This window comes from Panthera uncia, assembly GCF_023721935.1.
Source record: "Panthera uncia isolate 11264 chromosome A1 unlocalized genomic scaffold, Puncia_PCG_1.0 HiC_scaffold_16, whole genome shotgun sequence".
NCBI classification, from domain to species: Eukaryota; Metazoa; Chordata; class Mammalia; order Carnivora; family Felidae; genus Panthera; species Panthera uncia.
Window position 1 is genome coordinate 34,550,838 of NW_026057576.1, and position 18,191 is coordinate 34,569,028.

At 37.6% G+C, this 18,191-nt stretch overlaps 1 protein-coding gene across 4 annotated transcripts in view; it reads right to left on the minus strand.

Annotated features, from left to right (window-relative positions):
* Positions 1 to 18,191, minus strand: part of DIAPH3 (diaphanous related formin 3) — a 522,043-nt gene that overhangs the window by 319,425 nt on the left and 184,427 nt on the right. For all 4 annotated transcript variants that reach the window (XR_007461112.1, XM_049647035.1, XM_049647034.1 and 1 more), the window contains 3 exons: positions 17,687 to 17,791; positions 14,130 to 14,438; positions 13,268 to 13,382 (listed from right to left, as the gene is read on the minus strand). Coding sequence is in view for 3 of the 4 variants with exons in the window: in XM_049647035.1 (XP_049502992.1) it covers positions 13,268 to 13,382; positions 14,130 to 14,438; positions 17,687 to 17,791 (529 nt within the window). In the remaining variant the exon portion in view is untranslated. The remainder of the gene's footprint in view (positions 1 to 13,267; positions 13,383 to 14,129; positions 14,439 to 17,686; positions 17,792 to 18,191) is intronic.

Here is an 18,191-nt window from a genome sequence, read left to right on the forward strand (position 1 = left end):
GACTTAAAGAAAAAAAAAGGTAGCAAGAATCAGCATGGTGGGCAGATAGAGCCCATGGAAAATGTGCCAGCACTAAGTTGGAAAGCAAGTGCAGGAATCTCACCCAGAAGGTGATATTGGAGTCAAGACTCAAAAATGGTAAGGGACTTCTTCTTCCTCCATGCAGGAAGGGGTCCAAGACAGGGTACCTCTGGGGTATACCACGGGGGCTCCACTTACACCAATGTGGCTTCAGTAAAAGGACAAAGGAGAAGGGAGTAGGAGATGAAGTGAGAGAGCAGAGCAGCAGGAAACCCAAGGGTTTCCAGAGGCTTTGGCACTCTCCCAGCAAGAGAGAAAGGGTTCAACCCTGTGAAAGCAGAAAGGCGGAAGCCAGGGGCAGAATCCAGGCAAGCTCTTCAAAGCCTAAGCTGGTGGAAGACATAACTGTCAACAAGGCAGGAGCAGTTCCCAGGGGGGATTTGCCTAGAAAATGAAGTACAGGTAGAAAGTGCAAATTAAAACATTCACAGTAAGTGATGAAGATACAGGGAGAGGCAATGAAACGCATGGCCAAACTTGGTGAAAAAATAGACCACAGTTACTGAGGCATAGTGTATATAACAGAGAGAGAAACAAACAACAAAACAAAACAAAAACAAAAAGAATACAGCTAGAAACACAAGTGGGAACAGACTCCAAAAAGCTACCAAACTTTTCCGTTAGAAAAGTTTTGTTTTTTTTTTTTTTCTTTTTAATCCTTTAGAATGCGTGCACACAGGGGTCAGGATAAATGTGATATTTGTAGGGGTGAAAATCTGAAGACAGTTGGCATTACTGTCTTAAAAAGAGGAAGAGAATGAAATGGTAATTACAGTATCCCAAGTTTAAAGGAACAAAAGAAGTCACTGTGCTTACACAAGCAGGTAGTCAGGGTTCCTGATAACAAGGTCATTTCCATACCAATGCTAGTGGACTCCCATTGGCACTCCCTCCCTCCTTCCCTCTCCACTCTAAACAGGAGAGGGGAAAGAAACCCAGGTATGAATCAGAAGAAGTGACTTCTTGACTTCCAGCTCCTTTCTAAGGATGCCACCCTGAGGGCCAGATTTTTAACTTCTCTGAACCTCAACCTCTATGCGTTAAAGTGGGATGAAGGCCTAAATCTTACAATGTAAGGACCGGGCACAGTTACTGGGGCCAAGCAGGCACTCATTTTCTCCTTTACGGTTCAAGTCAGCTCCTTTCTCTCATTGCTTTTCACTTCCAACAGCTGTTCTAGACTTCTTACAACCCTAATATAATCGAGAATTAACGAGAAATTTTGATTTATTGAGGTTGTAAGTTATGCTTATTCATCAAGAACACATTCACAAAAATAGCTTTTTTGATAAAGCATACCTCAGAGATCCAAAAATGGGCATAGGATGATCCTATCAGTTGCCTTCTCTGTACCCAACAATCTTTCAGATTAAAAAAAGATGGTAAAAAGTGAAGTAGCAATCCAGTATTTATCAATTTCAGATTATCAGGTTTACAAAATATTCTTTCATAAACTTATAACTTTATCACACACACATACACACACATATAGAAAATTCTATTACAAAAGTATTGTCACCACACTGACATTGGCACAGACTGCTGTTTTCCTTGCTATCGGCACTGACAACACAGCTGAATCTACTAAAACAGATAATGGAAATACAAATGATTGGTCAGTACGAAAAGGTCAGGTTCATTTTGACACGGATAGGCAAGATTTGAAATGAAGCACAACAAGACTTGAGAAAATTCAGTATTATTCAGAAAAAGTCTAATTTTAAAACAGGAAAATGTAACATCTCCAAACACTAATATCCCTCATTTAAAAACAAACACAGTTATTCCATTGGCTATTTCAACTCTTCAGGGTTAAATCTTCTGCTGTGGGAGCAGAGAGCCAAACTGCCCCACTGTGACCTGTGAAACCCTGAAAAATAATTGGTTCTCTAATTGAAAAAGAAAAGAAGATTAAAGAAGGAAGAAGAGCTCTGCTTCAGGAAGAACGAGGCTAAGGCAGTATCATGATAGAAGAGTAGACTGGCAAATGACTAAGAGCCAACAATTAAATTAAAATAAATTGCTTATTTTGTGGGCAATGGGTTGCATTAGATCTTTCTGATAAATGGGATTTCCTCAGTGATGAAATTTTTCCAATTAAAATAAACTTTTTATATATTGTGTTTTAAATTGCCCAGTGAAATATGCAATTATAATAACATTTTCCAGGTTGTAATGAAATTACATGTTCATATCCGTTTATAGGTGCTTATTAGGTCAGAGTAATATTGGACCACAAAAACGTGCCTCTTCCCAAAGTCCCTATCACAAAATATAAATATTTATTCTGCTAAAATATATTGTGAAAATCATACAACAAGAGTAGCAGTCCGTATTTTAGAATATAACTAATCTTTGGGGAGCCTGGCTGGCTCCATTGGCAAACTATACAACTCCTGATCTTGGAGTTGTGAGTTTGAGCCCCACACTGGGTATAAAGATTACTAAAATAAATAAAGCTTAAAATATAACTAAACTTCAAAGTACAGAAATTATTGTTCAACAGAAGTGTAGAAAGTTATCTCCCATAAGTTAATAATGTATAAAACATAAAACACTTCTCTTTCTAAATTAGAACCAGTCTTTCTTTCTTTCTTAAAATGCATAGTAATAAATCAGCATAAAGAACCAATTTGTTTTTAAATGCCAGTGGTTCTTTACTATAGGTTTTTGGATGGTGTTTCTGGGTTGAAAAAAAATTATATAAAGTAAAAACATATATACAGAATTTAATAATTTCCTAGGAAAAAAATGAAATCCATAGTGTACATTACAAACTAGAAAATGCATAGTAGATTGTGATACCTGTTGCACATTAATTATAGTATATTTGACTAAAGAAAGGAAAAAAAAAATATTTTCTAGTACTTAGTACATGATGTAAGAATTTTTCCTAAACCTCCACAAAGGCACTTAGCCATGGTAACAAAAACATATCTTAATGTAATTAGTAAAGATCCAAAGCTCAATAACATTTAATGAACAGAACAAATGATGTATGTCAAAATGCCCCAGGACCCTAAAACGGCATTCCTGGAAAAAGAACAGAGCTAAAGAAGACGGACATAATTTTAGTGAGTGGAATTAACCAGGCCAAGTGCCCTGTGAAATGTTGCAATTTTATGATAACCAACTAATTTTGGCACCCCATCCTCCTCTGTCAAAGATAACCGTGTTCTAATCCCTAGCACTGTGAATATGCTACCTTACTTGGAAAAAGGAACTTTGCAGATGTGATTAAGGTCAGAGACAGAAAGGCTGGGACATTAGCATGATTAGCCAGGTGTACCCAATTTAATCACATGGTTCTTCAAGAACCTTTCCTAGCACAGGTCAGAGCCTGAGAAGGATGCAGTCAAGGAAACCAGTGAGAGATGGACCCTGAGGACTCCCCTCGCTGTGGCCAGCTGTGAAGACTGGAGGAAGGGGGCTACAAGCTGAAGAAAGTGGGCAGCTCTAGAAGCTGGAAAAGGCAAGGAAGGGACAGGTCCCACCTAGAGCCCCCAGAATGTAGCCCTGTTGGCACTTTGATTTTAGCACAGTGAGACCATGATGGACTTCCCACGGAAATGTAAAACAGTAAATGTGCATTAAGTTGCCAAATTCCAGGAATTTGTTACAGCAGCAATAGAAAATTAATACAAAACTCCACTTGTGAGCATAATGATCCCTCCTGCCCTTGTTAACTAAGCTATGCTGAAAGTAGAAGGAAAGCTAAGAAAATGGAGAAGCTAATACTGAGTCTGGACATCACTGGGATGCTGAATTGACCAAATCTAAGACAGCCAACCACCAGACTTCTGGTCGAAATCACTTTTAGCTGGGTACTGTTTCTTGCAGGCAAACTTCCTCACAGAGTCACCAGAAAAGATTAATTTATATACACTAATACAGCATGTAAAATTCCAAGGTGATCTTCCAGTCTTAGATTTGGGGGATGTAAGTCATTCCAAAATAAATACTTCTCATTTCAGGAGTTTCACTCCCCCCACCCCCCATCAATTATTTGACAAGCTATGAGAAAAGCAGAAATACCAACATTCCTTTTTTAATTAAGTTACAAAGACATTTCTATGTGTTTCCTTAATTAGTCACCACTTCAGAAAACAAGAATTGGGCTAAACCACATGAAGTTCTTGATATGTCAAAATAGTAGAATTTCAACATTTGTATATGGTTCACCTAAATAATTCTTTTAGCTTGCACCATACAGCACACACACACACACACACACACACACACACGAAAACAAGCCACTCCTGAAAAATTCTCACTCCTCTGAACCCTCTGCTAGCACTCTATGAAAATAAGAAAATTAACAGTTATCACCCTTCCTGCAAGCCCCAGGGAGAATTTAGCCATGAGCTTTAGTTGGCTCTTGTATTTGCCTATCAACGAAAGGTTCCCTACACCTTAATGCATCCCAGTTCTGTAATTACATTAAGCCATACATAACATCCTCACTAATCTTTGAAACTGTAAATAACTGTCAAAAATAATCATGAATAATTAACAAGAACTAGTCAGATTTTATAAAGTACAGATTGAGTTTTTCAACTTCACTCTCAAGTCATTAGCTCAATGCTCAAAAACTGAATCACACCAAGTTAAAAGTTAAAGTTCTCAGTTTTTAAATTTCCTAAGATCACAAAAATCGGCTCAGCTCCATTAATGACTTGTAAACTGAAAATAAAAACAAAAAAATCATGGAAAAACTCAGGAAAAAAAATAAGAAAAAAGACAAACCAGTCTTCATTCCTGGTTCAACAGATCTCTCTTCTTCTCTAGGAACTTAATAAAGCATTTGACAGTTAAGACATACACAAAGATGAAAGAAATAGGATGTACAAAATCATCTATTACTATTTCTAAAACTGATGGCACAGATCAGTATTACAGAAATCTTCTTAAATGGCTACTAACATAGGTCAGTTAACACAGCAGTTCAATGGTTTGAAAGGCTTCATTTGCAAGCGGGGCTAAAGCTGGCCAGCTCATATGCAAGATTCACATAAGGTACACAAAATTTTGCAAGTGGAAACAAGCCTGCATTCTCAAAATTTAAGTTCAGCTAACAATTCCTGAACGACGACAATGAGCCGGGCATTGCAAAAGATGCTTTAAAAACTTTATTATCTAATCCTCACAATAACCTTGTGAGATGGGTATCTTCTCCCCCATTTTATAAAGAACTACAGCTGCAAAAGCCGGGGTCACACACTTGTGGGGGGTACTCCACGGTCCCTCTCCCCTCCTGTACACGCCACAGCATGGCGTTAGTATTTACAGCTCAAATACTTACAGAAGTGAATAGAGGGACCAAATGATGAAAGATGGTCTTAATAAAAAATGGCAAGTTTTTAAAGCCTTTAATATAAATTGTGGGATGAGGGTGAACTGCTGGGGGGCAGCAGTAAGGTGGCGGGAGATGAGAGGGAAATTATTTTAAATCAAAGAAGAGCACTTTAAATAAAACATAATAGGATTTCTTTTAATCAGAGAAGCAGCATGGCATAGCTCAGATCTGTATTCCATTCAGAGTGGCAGCTCCTTTTAGCTCAACTTCACATGAAGAGTGTAACTTTTTCTTACATATAACACATATACAATATTTGCCTTGGTTCTTCCACAGGATTGTTTTGGGGAACAAATAAAATGATAGGAGATAAACACAACTGCTAAAAAAACAAAACAAAACAAAAAGACATTATCAACACTGTTGTTTTATTATTGTCTAATTAGGGCGTTTTGTACTTGTGCCAGATTCAACATATGCTTTTATTAACAAATGCATTTCAGTAGTCTGTTAAAAAAGTGGATCCAAAAACAGACGACCTAATGTTCCAGTCACAGTAAAAAGGTATTCCTAGTTAAGTATCTCATGACAAATCATGTAGTGGCCCCTTGAATTAAAACAAAATAAAACTAAGCAAGCAAACAAAAATGTGCATATATGTGAACAGGCAGTAGTCAAGGCCAGGCCGAGGCTCCTGACCTTCGCCTCATGCCCAGCACTGCACAAGGCAGAAAGGCTACAGCAGGCTTCATTACCTTTGTTGCCATGGACCCCACCGGCAGTCAGAGGGATAGACAGCTTCTCAGAAAATTCTTAAGTGCAGAAAAGATAATACATAGGATTTCAGAGGAAGCAAATGATACTCAAATGCAGCTACCAAAATGCATTAAATACCAGTCTGTGACTAGCAAAATACACGCATGGCAGCCATGGACGTGCACTGCTAAGATCTCCCTTTAGGAAAAATGTCCCCCCTCACTTGCAAGGAGTGCACGTGGCTGGTCAGGTCCAAGCTGTCACCACCCTCAGGATGCTCCTGAGTCCCGAGTCCAGGCCACCACACCATTCCTGGGCAGCTCCCAGTTGATGGCTGAGCACGGCAGGAGCGCTGGGCCTGGCTACCGGGACCCATCCCAGGACTTCCCTAACAGATCCTCTGTTCCAGAGCTTCCCCCCCCCCCCCCCCCCCCCACACACACACATTAGGGTGGCTGAGAATGTGTCCTATGACATCAGGGCCTGAGGTTCTTCCTACCGGGTCCTGCTTCCCCCACCTTGTACCTTTCACACGCGTTACCCACCGCACACCCCCTAAAAACGCCTGCACCCCAACATCTCAGCATCGGCTTTTGGAGGACCCAACTGACAAAATCCATTTCTTAATTAATGTCCTGAATAACAAGATCTAGCTGCAGGTCTCACAACCACCCAAATTTTGAAGTAGTGATGACTTTCAGTGATATTTAACGTATCTGAAATAATTCTGATGGGATATAAAAAGTATACATAATCTTCACAGGTAGAAATGGTTTAGGTGCGTGTTTGTTGCCTATATTTATAAATGAAGGAAAAGCTAAATTTCAGTTACAGGTAAGTGAAAGTAACATTCTGCTTTGTTTTGTTTTTATTCAAGTTCAAAGACCCAAGTTAATCCAAGTTAAGAACTCCTGGACTAGAGCGTGTCTGACTCAGAAATAGCCATCCTTTTAAGACACAGACAAGTACTTAGACAAGGGAGGGATGTGATACCAACGGTTTCTAACCTGGTGGGTTCCTCAGATGCCAAGACACGTGTGAATGCTTGAGTTAAATGCACAACATGGTACAAGTCCTAACCTGTGACTAAATGATTTAACCTTGAAGGACAAAACACACCCAGCTTTACCTAAACACAAATCTATAACTACCTCAAAACCTAACTTTAGAAATTCAAGGTTAAAAAAGTTATTTTCATAAAGGTTCTTTTTTGCCTGTTACAAAAGAAGTTACTATCTTCTTTATTTATTATCCAGCTTCCAGAGCATATAATCCAGAAAGAAGCCTCCTCCCTCTCCTATGACTCTCCTACCATGACCCCACGCTCTTCTTGTGCTACAGGGATGGCATCATTGCAATACTAACTGCATGTGATCCTATTTCCTCTGAGCCTGGCAAGTGTATGTGAAGGTGGGCCTGAGGAACACTGAGGAGTGGGGCAGAGGGAGAGAAGAGGGTCAGTGACCAGCCAGGTGTATAAATATATTAAGATTCAAAGAGTGCATTCAGAAAAATGAGTCTCATTTATATTTTCAGGTGAATAATTATGAGTGGGAGCCTTGACGGCTGCTAGAACATAATGCAGACAAGACAAAGAATAACTGCCTGAAATGGGGCAATGTACTTTGAACAACCACAGGGCAACAAGAGATTCCCTGGTAAATGGGAGTAAGAAGATACAGGAAACGAAAGAGAAATCCTGAGAGAGAAAAAAATGTGTGAGGACCATAAAACATCTTACAATGTTGTCAAGGGAGGACAGCTACAGGTGCACCACTGAAAACTCCAAGAATTAAAACACCAAAGTGACCTTGTAATGTACAAGGAACACAGTTTACCCCCATCTACCACTCGTCCAGGGACTCCTGGTGAATCCAAATGCTCCCCAGTATCATCCCTCTCTCCACTGTAGAAGGAAAAGAAAGAGGGGGGGAAAAGGGGAGAGGAGCTATGTTTAGGGGCACTCAACCCCTGCACACACGTCTAAGCTTCCTCCCTTTTTGTTTATAGCAGTTGTACAATATACAAGAAATGTGCCCAGTTACAGGGACTTTTAGAATTCCCATCACACCGTGCCAAAGATACATGGTATAACTAAGCATGTAACTGAAGCATTCTGGGACTTGAAAGTCGCCTGTAGCTCCAGGCTAATAAACAAACCTACTCTCTTCAGCCCTTTTCTCTAAGTTCTGTTTCTTTAAACCTTTCAGAATAAATTTCCGTTTCTTCCGCAACCCAACACAAAATACAAATAATTGGTAACAAAAAGATACTTTCTAAGGGTGAAATAAGACATTCCTGACAGGCCCTATCATTTCCTTAAGTCTTTAGTTCTTTTCAGATTCAGACACAGACAAGAGCCAAAGGACAAATCCCTAGGGAAATATTTAATTCATCACTGATTTCCTCCTCCATCCTTCCAAACAAGTGTTTGTCAAATGTCTTTTCAGAAACCTTTAAGATATGGTGCATTCGTCATCTCTTTATTAACACACATTCATGAAAAACATTTCTCTACTATAAATTATATTATTCATCTTAATGTAGGCTTTGAGGTAGTTTAGGATTTTTTTAATACACTTTTTTTCACACAGAGGAATAAACTGTGTTTCAAATACAAAGCGACATCCTGAACACAGCCAAGTCCCTGAGATAATCCATGGTTTATCACTCCCTACCCCAATACTTTGTCCACTGAACTATGACGTCAGAAATCTTGGCTTGATTTGTTTATAAGTACATAATCCATTAACTGTTTCCATATGCCATAACTGCTCAGTTGATAAATTATTTCTAAACCAGTTTATTGGCCCTATCTGGCAAATATGATGCACCTGTTCTAAAATGTGATTACTTCAGAAAGCTAACAATTGTGGAATCACATTTTTATCATAAATCAGTCTAAGTGAATTAGACTATTCATATACTTCCAGAAAACCCTTTAATCCCTATTAACAGTTTGTGAATAATGAAAGTAATTAATATTAATTTTAGTTGATAAATCCAACACCAATAACCTGTTAGTATACTTTAATCCATTTTCCAACAGCCTGTAAAAATTAACCAGCAGATGCTTCCAATCTGGTAAAAAAATACACAGATCATTAGCATTATTTTGATGATACCAAATGTTCAATATATGAATATTGTGATTAAACTTCAAAGAGATATATAAACACTTTTCTTTTATAATCTTGTTAAGTCTTCACAGGAGCCCAAGACAGTAAAACATGGCAATCCTCCTTTCTGAATCAAAAATCAGCATCTGTTGTTCCACTCCTCATTCTTGTGCTTCAACTTGACTGAGAGCTTGATGGAGTTTCACTGGGGTTGAGAAAACAACACGTGGACGTGCACACAACTGCTTTCTCTCTACAGCGTCCCCAGTGCCAAACACAAGGCCTAACATACAGTGCACACCCAATAAATATTGGCTGCCTTGAACAGTGACAGCCAAACACAGGAGAAAGGAATGAGGGTGAATGAGAAAAAGAAAAATATGACCAGGAAAAATGCCTACATGTTATTTTCAGGAGAATTTAAAATATGAAAAGCTGAGATGTAACTCAAAAATTTAGACAGGTTAGAACTGAGAAAGGCAAGGAAACCAAAGCGATACTTGATAGCCAAATAAAGGAATCAAAGAAAAAAATTATACAACGGGATCAAAGAAACATACTGATTTTGTACGAAGAGGCTGAGTTTCCTGTACTCCTTAAGGCAGGACACGGGCACTTTCCTAATAAAGCAATGTCTAGACGTAACAGGGAAGTTAGTTTAAAATACAAATTTAACTGGGAGGGAAAAAAAGATATAATAAAGAATAACATGAGTAAAGAGGAAATATCCAAGCTCATGCCTAGAATATCTTGCTATGTCTACCAGCAAGTGGGGCAGGGTGGTATTCTGGGGACTTAGCATCGTTGGGCAGGAGAAAAATCTCAGCAGAGATGTGGTCATGATTTAAACAAGGTCACATGAAGACGGCCCAGCTCAGGGAGTGGTACAACCACAGGTGCTCCACTGGTATTGTTAAGCCCTCTTCCTTTTCCAACTTTCAGGGTATAAGACCACTAAAACCCAATCATCTCAACTTCAAAGTCAATAAAACCCAAAGCAGTGTCTTCCATAAGGTGGGGGGGGAGAGCCATAATAACAAAAAATACAGAGTATGTGATTAGAATAGGTAGAATTAGAGGGTAAATTATGAAATTCAGTTCCTTTTTTTTCTTTCCACCTATTTCAAATGTTTAGGGGACACAAATGATTGGCCTTTACCATTTTTAAATTCCTGGGATGGAACATCCACCTTTGTAATCAGAGAAATAGCTCTGGGTTTTTTGTTTATGTAATAAATTTCTACCCCTCCTCCCCATTTCCCCCACCCTCATCTCTGGCAACCACCATTCTGTTCTATCTATGAGCTTGGTTTGCTTTTTTCATTGTTTTGGATTCCACATATAAGAGAAATCATACAATATTTGTCTTTCCCCACCTGATTTATTGCACTTAGCATAATGACCTAGAGGTCCATCCATATTGTCACAAAATGCCCTGGTTCTTAGACAAAAGAATTACTGCAATGAAAAGCAGATACATTATTTCCCTAAAAACCCAGTAATGGGAATCCTGTGTCCTTCCCTTCCAAGTCCTGACAAGAACCAATGAAGGAAAATCAACCGGGAAGCGATGCCTCTACCTCCCCCTGCTGGCTAGGGAGCAGAGAGTCACTGTATCGCCACCATGGACTGAATAATTCGTGACTAGGTTCAATTTTGAATTCTGCAGAAATTAAAAACTGGAGTTAAAGTAACCTTTGGACTCATGGGAGAAAGGAGAAAGGTAGAAGTGAAGATTTGGACCTATTGCCTCAGTGGCCAGGCCACAAATAAAGAGACAAGGAGCAACGTGTCCACTCCACCACCACCCCTTGGTCTCCGGTAAGCTTTTCAGATACCTTCCTCTTGCCTTCCTTTCTGATCTTCTCTACAAAGTATCTATAGGAAATCCTGCTTTTCTGAAAGCAGCAATTTTGTTTTCCAATAAAATACTTAACTACTGGTAATGCTAAAATGTATTCTTAAGGCTCCCTGAATAATGTTTTCCAGGAATTATTCTTTAAAATCCAGATCAAAAAATAGTCACCTTCACAGCTTGTTTCCTATTGGCATTGTGAAAGGTTGGCATTGCCCAGGATGACAACCTCGGGCATCCCCATCTTTTCTGATCACCATGGAGGTATCATCCACTGTCACAGAAGAAAGAAGGTAGCAGTTGAGCTGAGACAAGAGAAGTCGTGGGCCTCTGCCAGTCTGTAAGTCAAATGAGAGACTCTGGACAGAGGGGACGGCACGTACAAAGGCAGAGACAGATAGAAGTACGGAATACTCAGACAAGGATCACCATTTCCTCACCTTAAACTTCATAACTAATACTTGATTGAGCAAATACATTGTTGTTTTTTTTCAACCTTGAATCTCAAGGCTAAAGTTAGATGACTTAAGAATTTTTTAAAGGTCCAATTATTTCATTTAGGGCTAACACTACAGCTAAATTAAAGACATGCTAACAAGTTTCCCTTTTGAGCCTCATTAATTAAGAAAGTAATCAGAGTAAAGAGGAAAAAAAAAGAGAGAGACAGTAGCTGGATGGCAGTATTACTTAAATAGCTTTAAGGTACCACCGTTTGTACCCTACTAGGAAAGCAAAGGGAAAACTAATCAATTCCAGATTATGAAATCTGAAATTCTGAAGTGTTTTACATGTAAATACACATTTTAACTGCCATATATTTTCCTTGATTGCCTGAAGAGTGTACTAATCTTATTCAAAGAAAATTTTCATTCTCCATAATCAAAAGGTAAAATTAAGATCTGCTTACTTCACAAGTTTTCCTAGGATAAGCTTGCTGAGAAAATTCCCCCTGTTTTCAAAGATCAAAATATATCATTTTTACTATTTTAGTCACGAACAGTGCCCAAAAATATCTGCTGAAGGCTTTGGATTTAGCACAAATTCTGGAAAGCCACCTTAATTTACAATTACCTTTTAGAGTTCTAACTTACTTTTTAGAAAGAGATTCTAATTTACAGTTATATTTTACAAAGCATTTCAAAGGAATTCAAATGATTTGGGGTGGGAGGGGTATCTGCCAAAATCCTTTCATTGCTGCGACTGTCAAGTTAAATCAGATATACAGCATATCGCCTAATACGTAGTAGGTATTTTAACAAGTTAATTCTTCCCTGTATATAGCAACCCTTCCCATCTCCAGCTGGAGTAAAATCTCTCTTCTACAGCTCTCTGTGTTCAATGAGCCCAGGGTTGTAAGTGGCATAGGTCTATGGTGAAAAGGGTTCCTTCTTGAAAATTAAAATGTAATCACTGATCCAAGTAGCTTGTAACATAGACATAAAATGTAAGCATTATGTAACTTAAAAATTAACCTACTAGTTTAAGTCAATATCAACCCTGAAACATATACAGTAGAAACCCAATTTTCAGATAAGAACGATGTTTGAATAAAATTATTTAAAAATATTCATCATCATCACACCAAGCAGGTAAAAGCTATCACGAAACAATTTGGAAATAAACGCTAATTGCTTTTAATAAAAAGTTCATATAACCTACTCATGTACTTCTATTTTAAGCTTTCAAGGTACTCTATAAATTTGGTATTTCTATCCCATGTGACTCATACTAATTATTGTGACTATCATAGTAATATTAAAGGGTGGTAAAGTGCTGGCTAGAAGAAGGCTCACATTCTGTTTGTTTTTCTATTTCCCATTGACTCAAAGGAATTCTCATGCCAAAGTTCTCTCTGAAAATATCCTCCTTTATGAAAACCCAATTAAGAACATCTTCAAAAAAGATATCATACCAAAAATTTGACAAAGTTATGTATTAACCAATTGCATTTTCAAGACTGCTTATCCTATACTCACAACAAAATTGGTATTTTAAAATTTTTTCCCATTAATTTATTTACCCACTAATGAAGTAAAAATATCACATATAGGACTCCTCAAACAATGCTCTGTAAAAGTTAATACAGAAAAAATGGCAATGTTAACATATTAAAATAAGCATGATATTAAAATAAGCAAATAAGCATGATGTTCAACTTACCTTTTTGTTGGCAACAAAACGTATTCTCAAGTTTACAAAGCAAATCCACATTTTCATACTTATTTTCATTTGCTTTAATCCAGAAACAGTTTTCAGTCATTTCATGAGGTCTGATCTGCAATCAGAGAGATAGATTCATAAATAGTTGGGTGTTTCATCTGTCCCCGCACAATCACTACGTTCAGACCCAATGTCCCATAGCTGCCAGCAGATGTTTATGAAGTAATCCCTTAATATTTTTCCCCAAAGTGCATGTAATAAAATACAAGTTCCTCCGGAAGCTAAGGTTTTATTAAAAAAAAAAAAAGTTTCCACTCTCAGATAGTTGAGGGTTTGAAGCAGAGTGAAATAAAACTTGTTCTTTCTTAATTATACCTCTCAGGGTCTTGAATACAACTCATATGCACAGCAATAATTCAAGTGCAGGATATATCACACATCATTTCCCAAGGTTATGTGACCATGAAACCATCTATCTCCAGGATTCAGGATTTCTGTGTCCTAATTACCAACTTTTGACAACATGTATTAATTTTTCCATTGGCTATCAACATAGATAAGTTCATACGAACACTAACTTATTTTTGTTCTTGTGAGAAACACTTCATGTTCAGTGATGATAATGTTGAATTACCAGCTTAATCACAAACCAAATCCCATTGTAACAACCATCAACTCTCACCAAATCTCTAAACCAGAAAGCCTCAGTCGAGAGAAAAGGGCTTTGTTTCAATACTTTTATTTAATTCAAATAACGCTTATCTATTGAATGACACTCTGATTAGGATTTCCACTGGAAATTAAATATAAAGTTAAATTTTTATCTAGGCGACAGTATGTCTCTTCCATTTATTTGTTTTACCTTTAACCAATTCAATCTTCTCATGCTGGTTTCGGGCTTAAATTCTTTCTTTGGTTTTAACCCAAAAGGTAGGGTTGGTGGAGGAGGAGAGTTTCGCCCACTGAGAAATCCCAGGGGAGGCGGTGGAGGCACAGGACCACCAAAGGGCAAGGGCATTCCTGGAAGGGGAGGAGGGGGGGGGGGAGGAGGGGGAGGAGGCACTCCTCCACAGGAGGGCAGCGGCAGGGAAGAAGCAAGTGCTGGAAGGCCAGATCCATTTTCTTCTGCCAATGGCGAAGAGTTACTTGTATCGGTTGGCAAGGCACCAAACTAGAGGGGAAGGGAAAAAAAGAAAAGAAATATGACTAAAAACATCTACCAAACATGTCAAAGTACACTTGCCTCAAAAATTATTTCACACCAAAGACAATTCAGGATGAGCAATTTCACATGGCTTGACCTAAAAAGACACAATCCCAATAGTTTTTTTCTTTTTCCAATTCAAGAATTTAGCTTTTGTTTTCATAGAAGTGTAATTGCCAGAAATATTATTTCCTATTTTGGTAGTTATGGCCATCCAGGTGGAGATGTCCTGGGAGGAAATGGGTATGTGGGTCTAGAAGATTTGAAACAGCAGTTTCTAGGTGATAGTTCAACTCACTGAGAACAGGTAAGTTCACCCAGAGTATGTACAGAGCATGTAGCATAAAGTCTATGTACAGAATTCTATGGAATACTGGCATTTAAATGAGAAGCAAAACAAGAAGAAGAAGACCCAGAGAGACTTAAATAGCATTGTCACATCATGCCTTTATCTTGAGGAAAAAAAATCAGAAATTCCTAAGGGCGACCTGCAGGGCACATCATGATCCTTGTGAACTGGCCTTTTAAGTGGCTGTCATGTACAATTTCACGTATTTGCCAACCACATACCTCTCTCAGGGCCCTTGCACATGCAATTCCTTCTGCCTGGAACTTTCTTGACATGTGGTTACCTCCTGTAGATCCTTTCAATCTTAGCTAGCAAGTCCTTTCCTCAGGAAAGCCTCATCCGACCACTCCTTTTACACAGATAGCACTTTGTGCTTCTCTTTGATTGCCATTATTATCAAAGTGTCAAATGCTTAAGAAATCATTAGCATTTATCTCATTGATAGATTATAAGCTCCATGAGGGCAGTTACTAAGTCTGTATAATTTACTACTCTTTCCCAGCACCTAAAGCAGCAGCTGGCAAATGACAGCCATTGAAGAAATACATGTTGGATGAATGAATTAAAGATAAGAGAAAAAAACAGACAAGTGCAGGTTCATGAATCACAGTGAAGTGAAGACAGTGAGGGAGGGGGGATAACGGGCTATTCTACAGTATCAAATGTCACAAAAAAGCAAAGCAAAATCAGGAGAGAAAAAGGGCAAAATGTGGCCACTGGTCACTTCGGGCCTTATGTTTCAATGGCATGGTAAGAATATATGCTTTTTGATTATTTTAAAGAAGATCTGATTTTGTGATATGATTATTTTCCTATAATCACTGATTTCAATTCTCTCTCTCTCTCACACACACACACACACACACACACACACACACACACACCTGCAAGTGGGGGCATTTAATAAACATTAATAAATCATTTTAAAAGTTTTATGGCACAATTATGAAAAATAGATGATGTATTAAAGCCTAAAGTTGACACATGAGATCAGCACAAAGAAAAAAGTGTTATAAAAGAAGTTGAGACCACAAATCAAAGAACATGTCTTAACAAAAACATTAATTATAAAGAAGAATCAATTCAGCATTATGCTGCATTGCCGTTAACATGGATAGTAGTGCCCTCTGAATGTTAAGGAGGTGTAGGTATTTTATACTCACATTCAATATACATGTTATAATTAACTATTAATGCCTTAAAGATATGGCTGCATTTCTCTTCTATACTAATTCCTTTGATGTAGCATGGTTGACTTAAATATATTGTTCATGAAGCCAGATTATCCTGTGATCAACCTGCTCACCATTATATCCCCAGCACCCGACAATACTTGGCTGTTACGTGAATAAAGGAATAAAATCACACAGAATATATTTTATTCAGACTCTTCATAACCAGTATAGCTTTGAACAAAGCAAAGGATCTTAAGACAAATGATTAGATTTCATGACAAATACACGACTAATCTCTCGGAAAAAGAAATACCCAGTTATTCTTCAAAAATTAACATGGCCGCCAATACTAAGTGTCTAAGCTGTTGGCTTGCTTCTGATAGCCATAAATAGTCACCCTTGTCCACATTTTGAAATAATATAGGAGATTGCTGGAGTTAATCTCATTTTAAAACAATTTATTCCCATCTTAATATAAAACACAGGCAGCAGTAACATGTCGAAAGATGGCAGATATTTTCATTTTGTATAAACAGGAATTCTTTAGATTGGATTTACAAGTAATCCTTAAACTAGAAGAAATGAAAAAGAAATATTTTTAAAATTCATATTGGCCCAGACAAGGAGAAACTGGACCTCAGAATCTCAGCCATGGTCTATAACTCAATCTGAAATGTAAAACACAATCAAATGTTACTTTTTAGTATGAGAGACAAGGAGCCATACAGGAAAGATGAAAAGTTTCAATAAATTGTACTTCCTTCTTACACGCTAAAGAAAGATCGTTGAAAGTGATTTTCTTACAGATAAGAGCTTTTTTCCCCCCCTAAAATTGAACACTTAAGAGACAGCTATCTCTTAGGGTTTCTTCTTATAGCCTCCATAACAAAATTACCCACTAAGTATTTAAGAGAAAACAAAATAGCCAATAATATAGGAAATAGCATACCATATAGGAAATGGTACATCTGAGACTATTTCTATACAACCATAAATTAGGATGAAAAGAAAATAGCAAAACTATACTTACTACTCATCATCCTATATGTAAATCTGCATGAAGAAATTTAGCTATGAATATTCTACCTCCTTACTGTCATCCATTTAAAACATGCAGATGATGTATTTCTTGCTATCTAAATGTTTTATGTGTAGAGGGTGTATGTGAGCTATCTGCTTCATAATCCAGATTTGCTCTCTTTTTTGTCATGTTTTAAATCTGTTTACTTTTGGAAATTGAAAAATTATCAGAAAATGTTCTCATTCAGCTAGAGGTTATCTTTCACTGCAAGGTACCCATAGGCTGAAGGTTTTGAAAAATAAATAGCTTGAGCAATAATTTCCTGTAGTGGGATAAAGATCAGTGATGAATGACAAATCTAAGAGTAAAAGTCTTTCTCACCCTTTATGATTACATATGAAACGTATGACGTTAGGAACAAAACCCACATGAAACATAAGGAAGAAGATTAATTAGTAAAAATTGATGACATTTTAAAAAATGCAACTAGAAAAAACAGTGGGAAAATAATTTTAATTTACAGAGCAAAAATATGTAGAAAAACAACACTATGAAAACATACAAGTGAAATTAAAGTTTAAACATTTTGAACTATGAAGCTGTGACATGACCTTTGCTTCCATAGTAAGCTTTCAATAGCCAAATTCAATCCAGGTAGATGGTATTTTACCTGTGACTTAAAAGCTTGTAACTCTGCTTGAAGTTCATTAATCTTTGCTTCTTTTTTCTGCAATTGAGCCTGAGTTTCTTGGTGGTCGGTAAACTCTTTTTCAAACTGCAAAGAAAGAAAGGAAAAAAACAAACAAAAAAAAAAAAAAAACAAAAAACAGGAGACAGAAAGATGGCAGTGAAAAGCGCTATTCTTCATAAAGAAATACGGTTCTAATGATCTAAAGACCCGTCAGTAGAACACAAACTTTTTATGAAAAAAGTGGTAGATTTTGCTAAGTCACCCAAAGCCTGTCCCTAGGTCCCTCTCTGGGTCCCACCAAAATCATTCAATTTGCAAGAGAGCAGACAAAGCCAGGGATGGAGTCTGTGACCTTCTCCTCTCAGGAGAGCAAACTCGCCCGGAGGTATCTGCCACACTGACATTTTTCTTAAAAGTCCCTAAATATCATTGCAACTTTGTGTAAAATAATAGAGAGCAAAGCATTGTAGTGAGTTCCCAGACC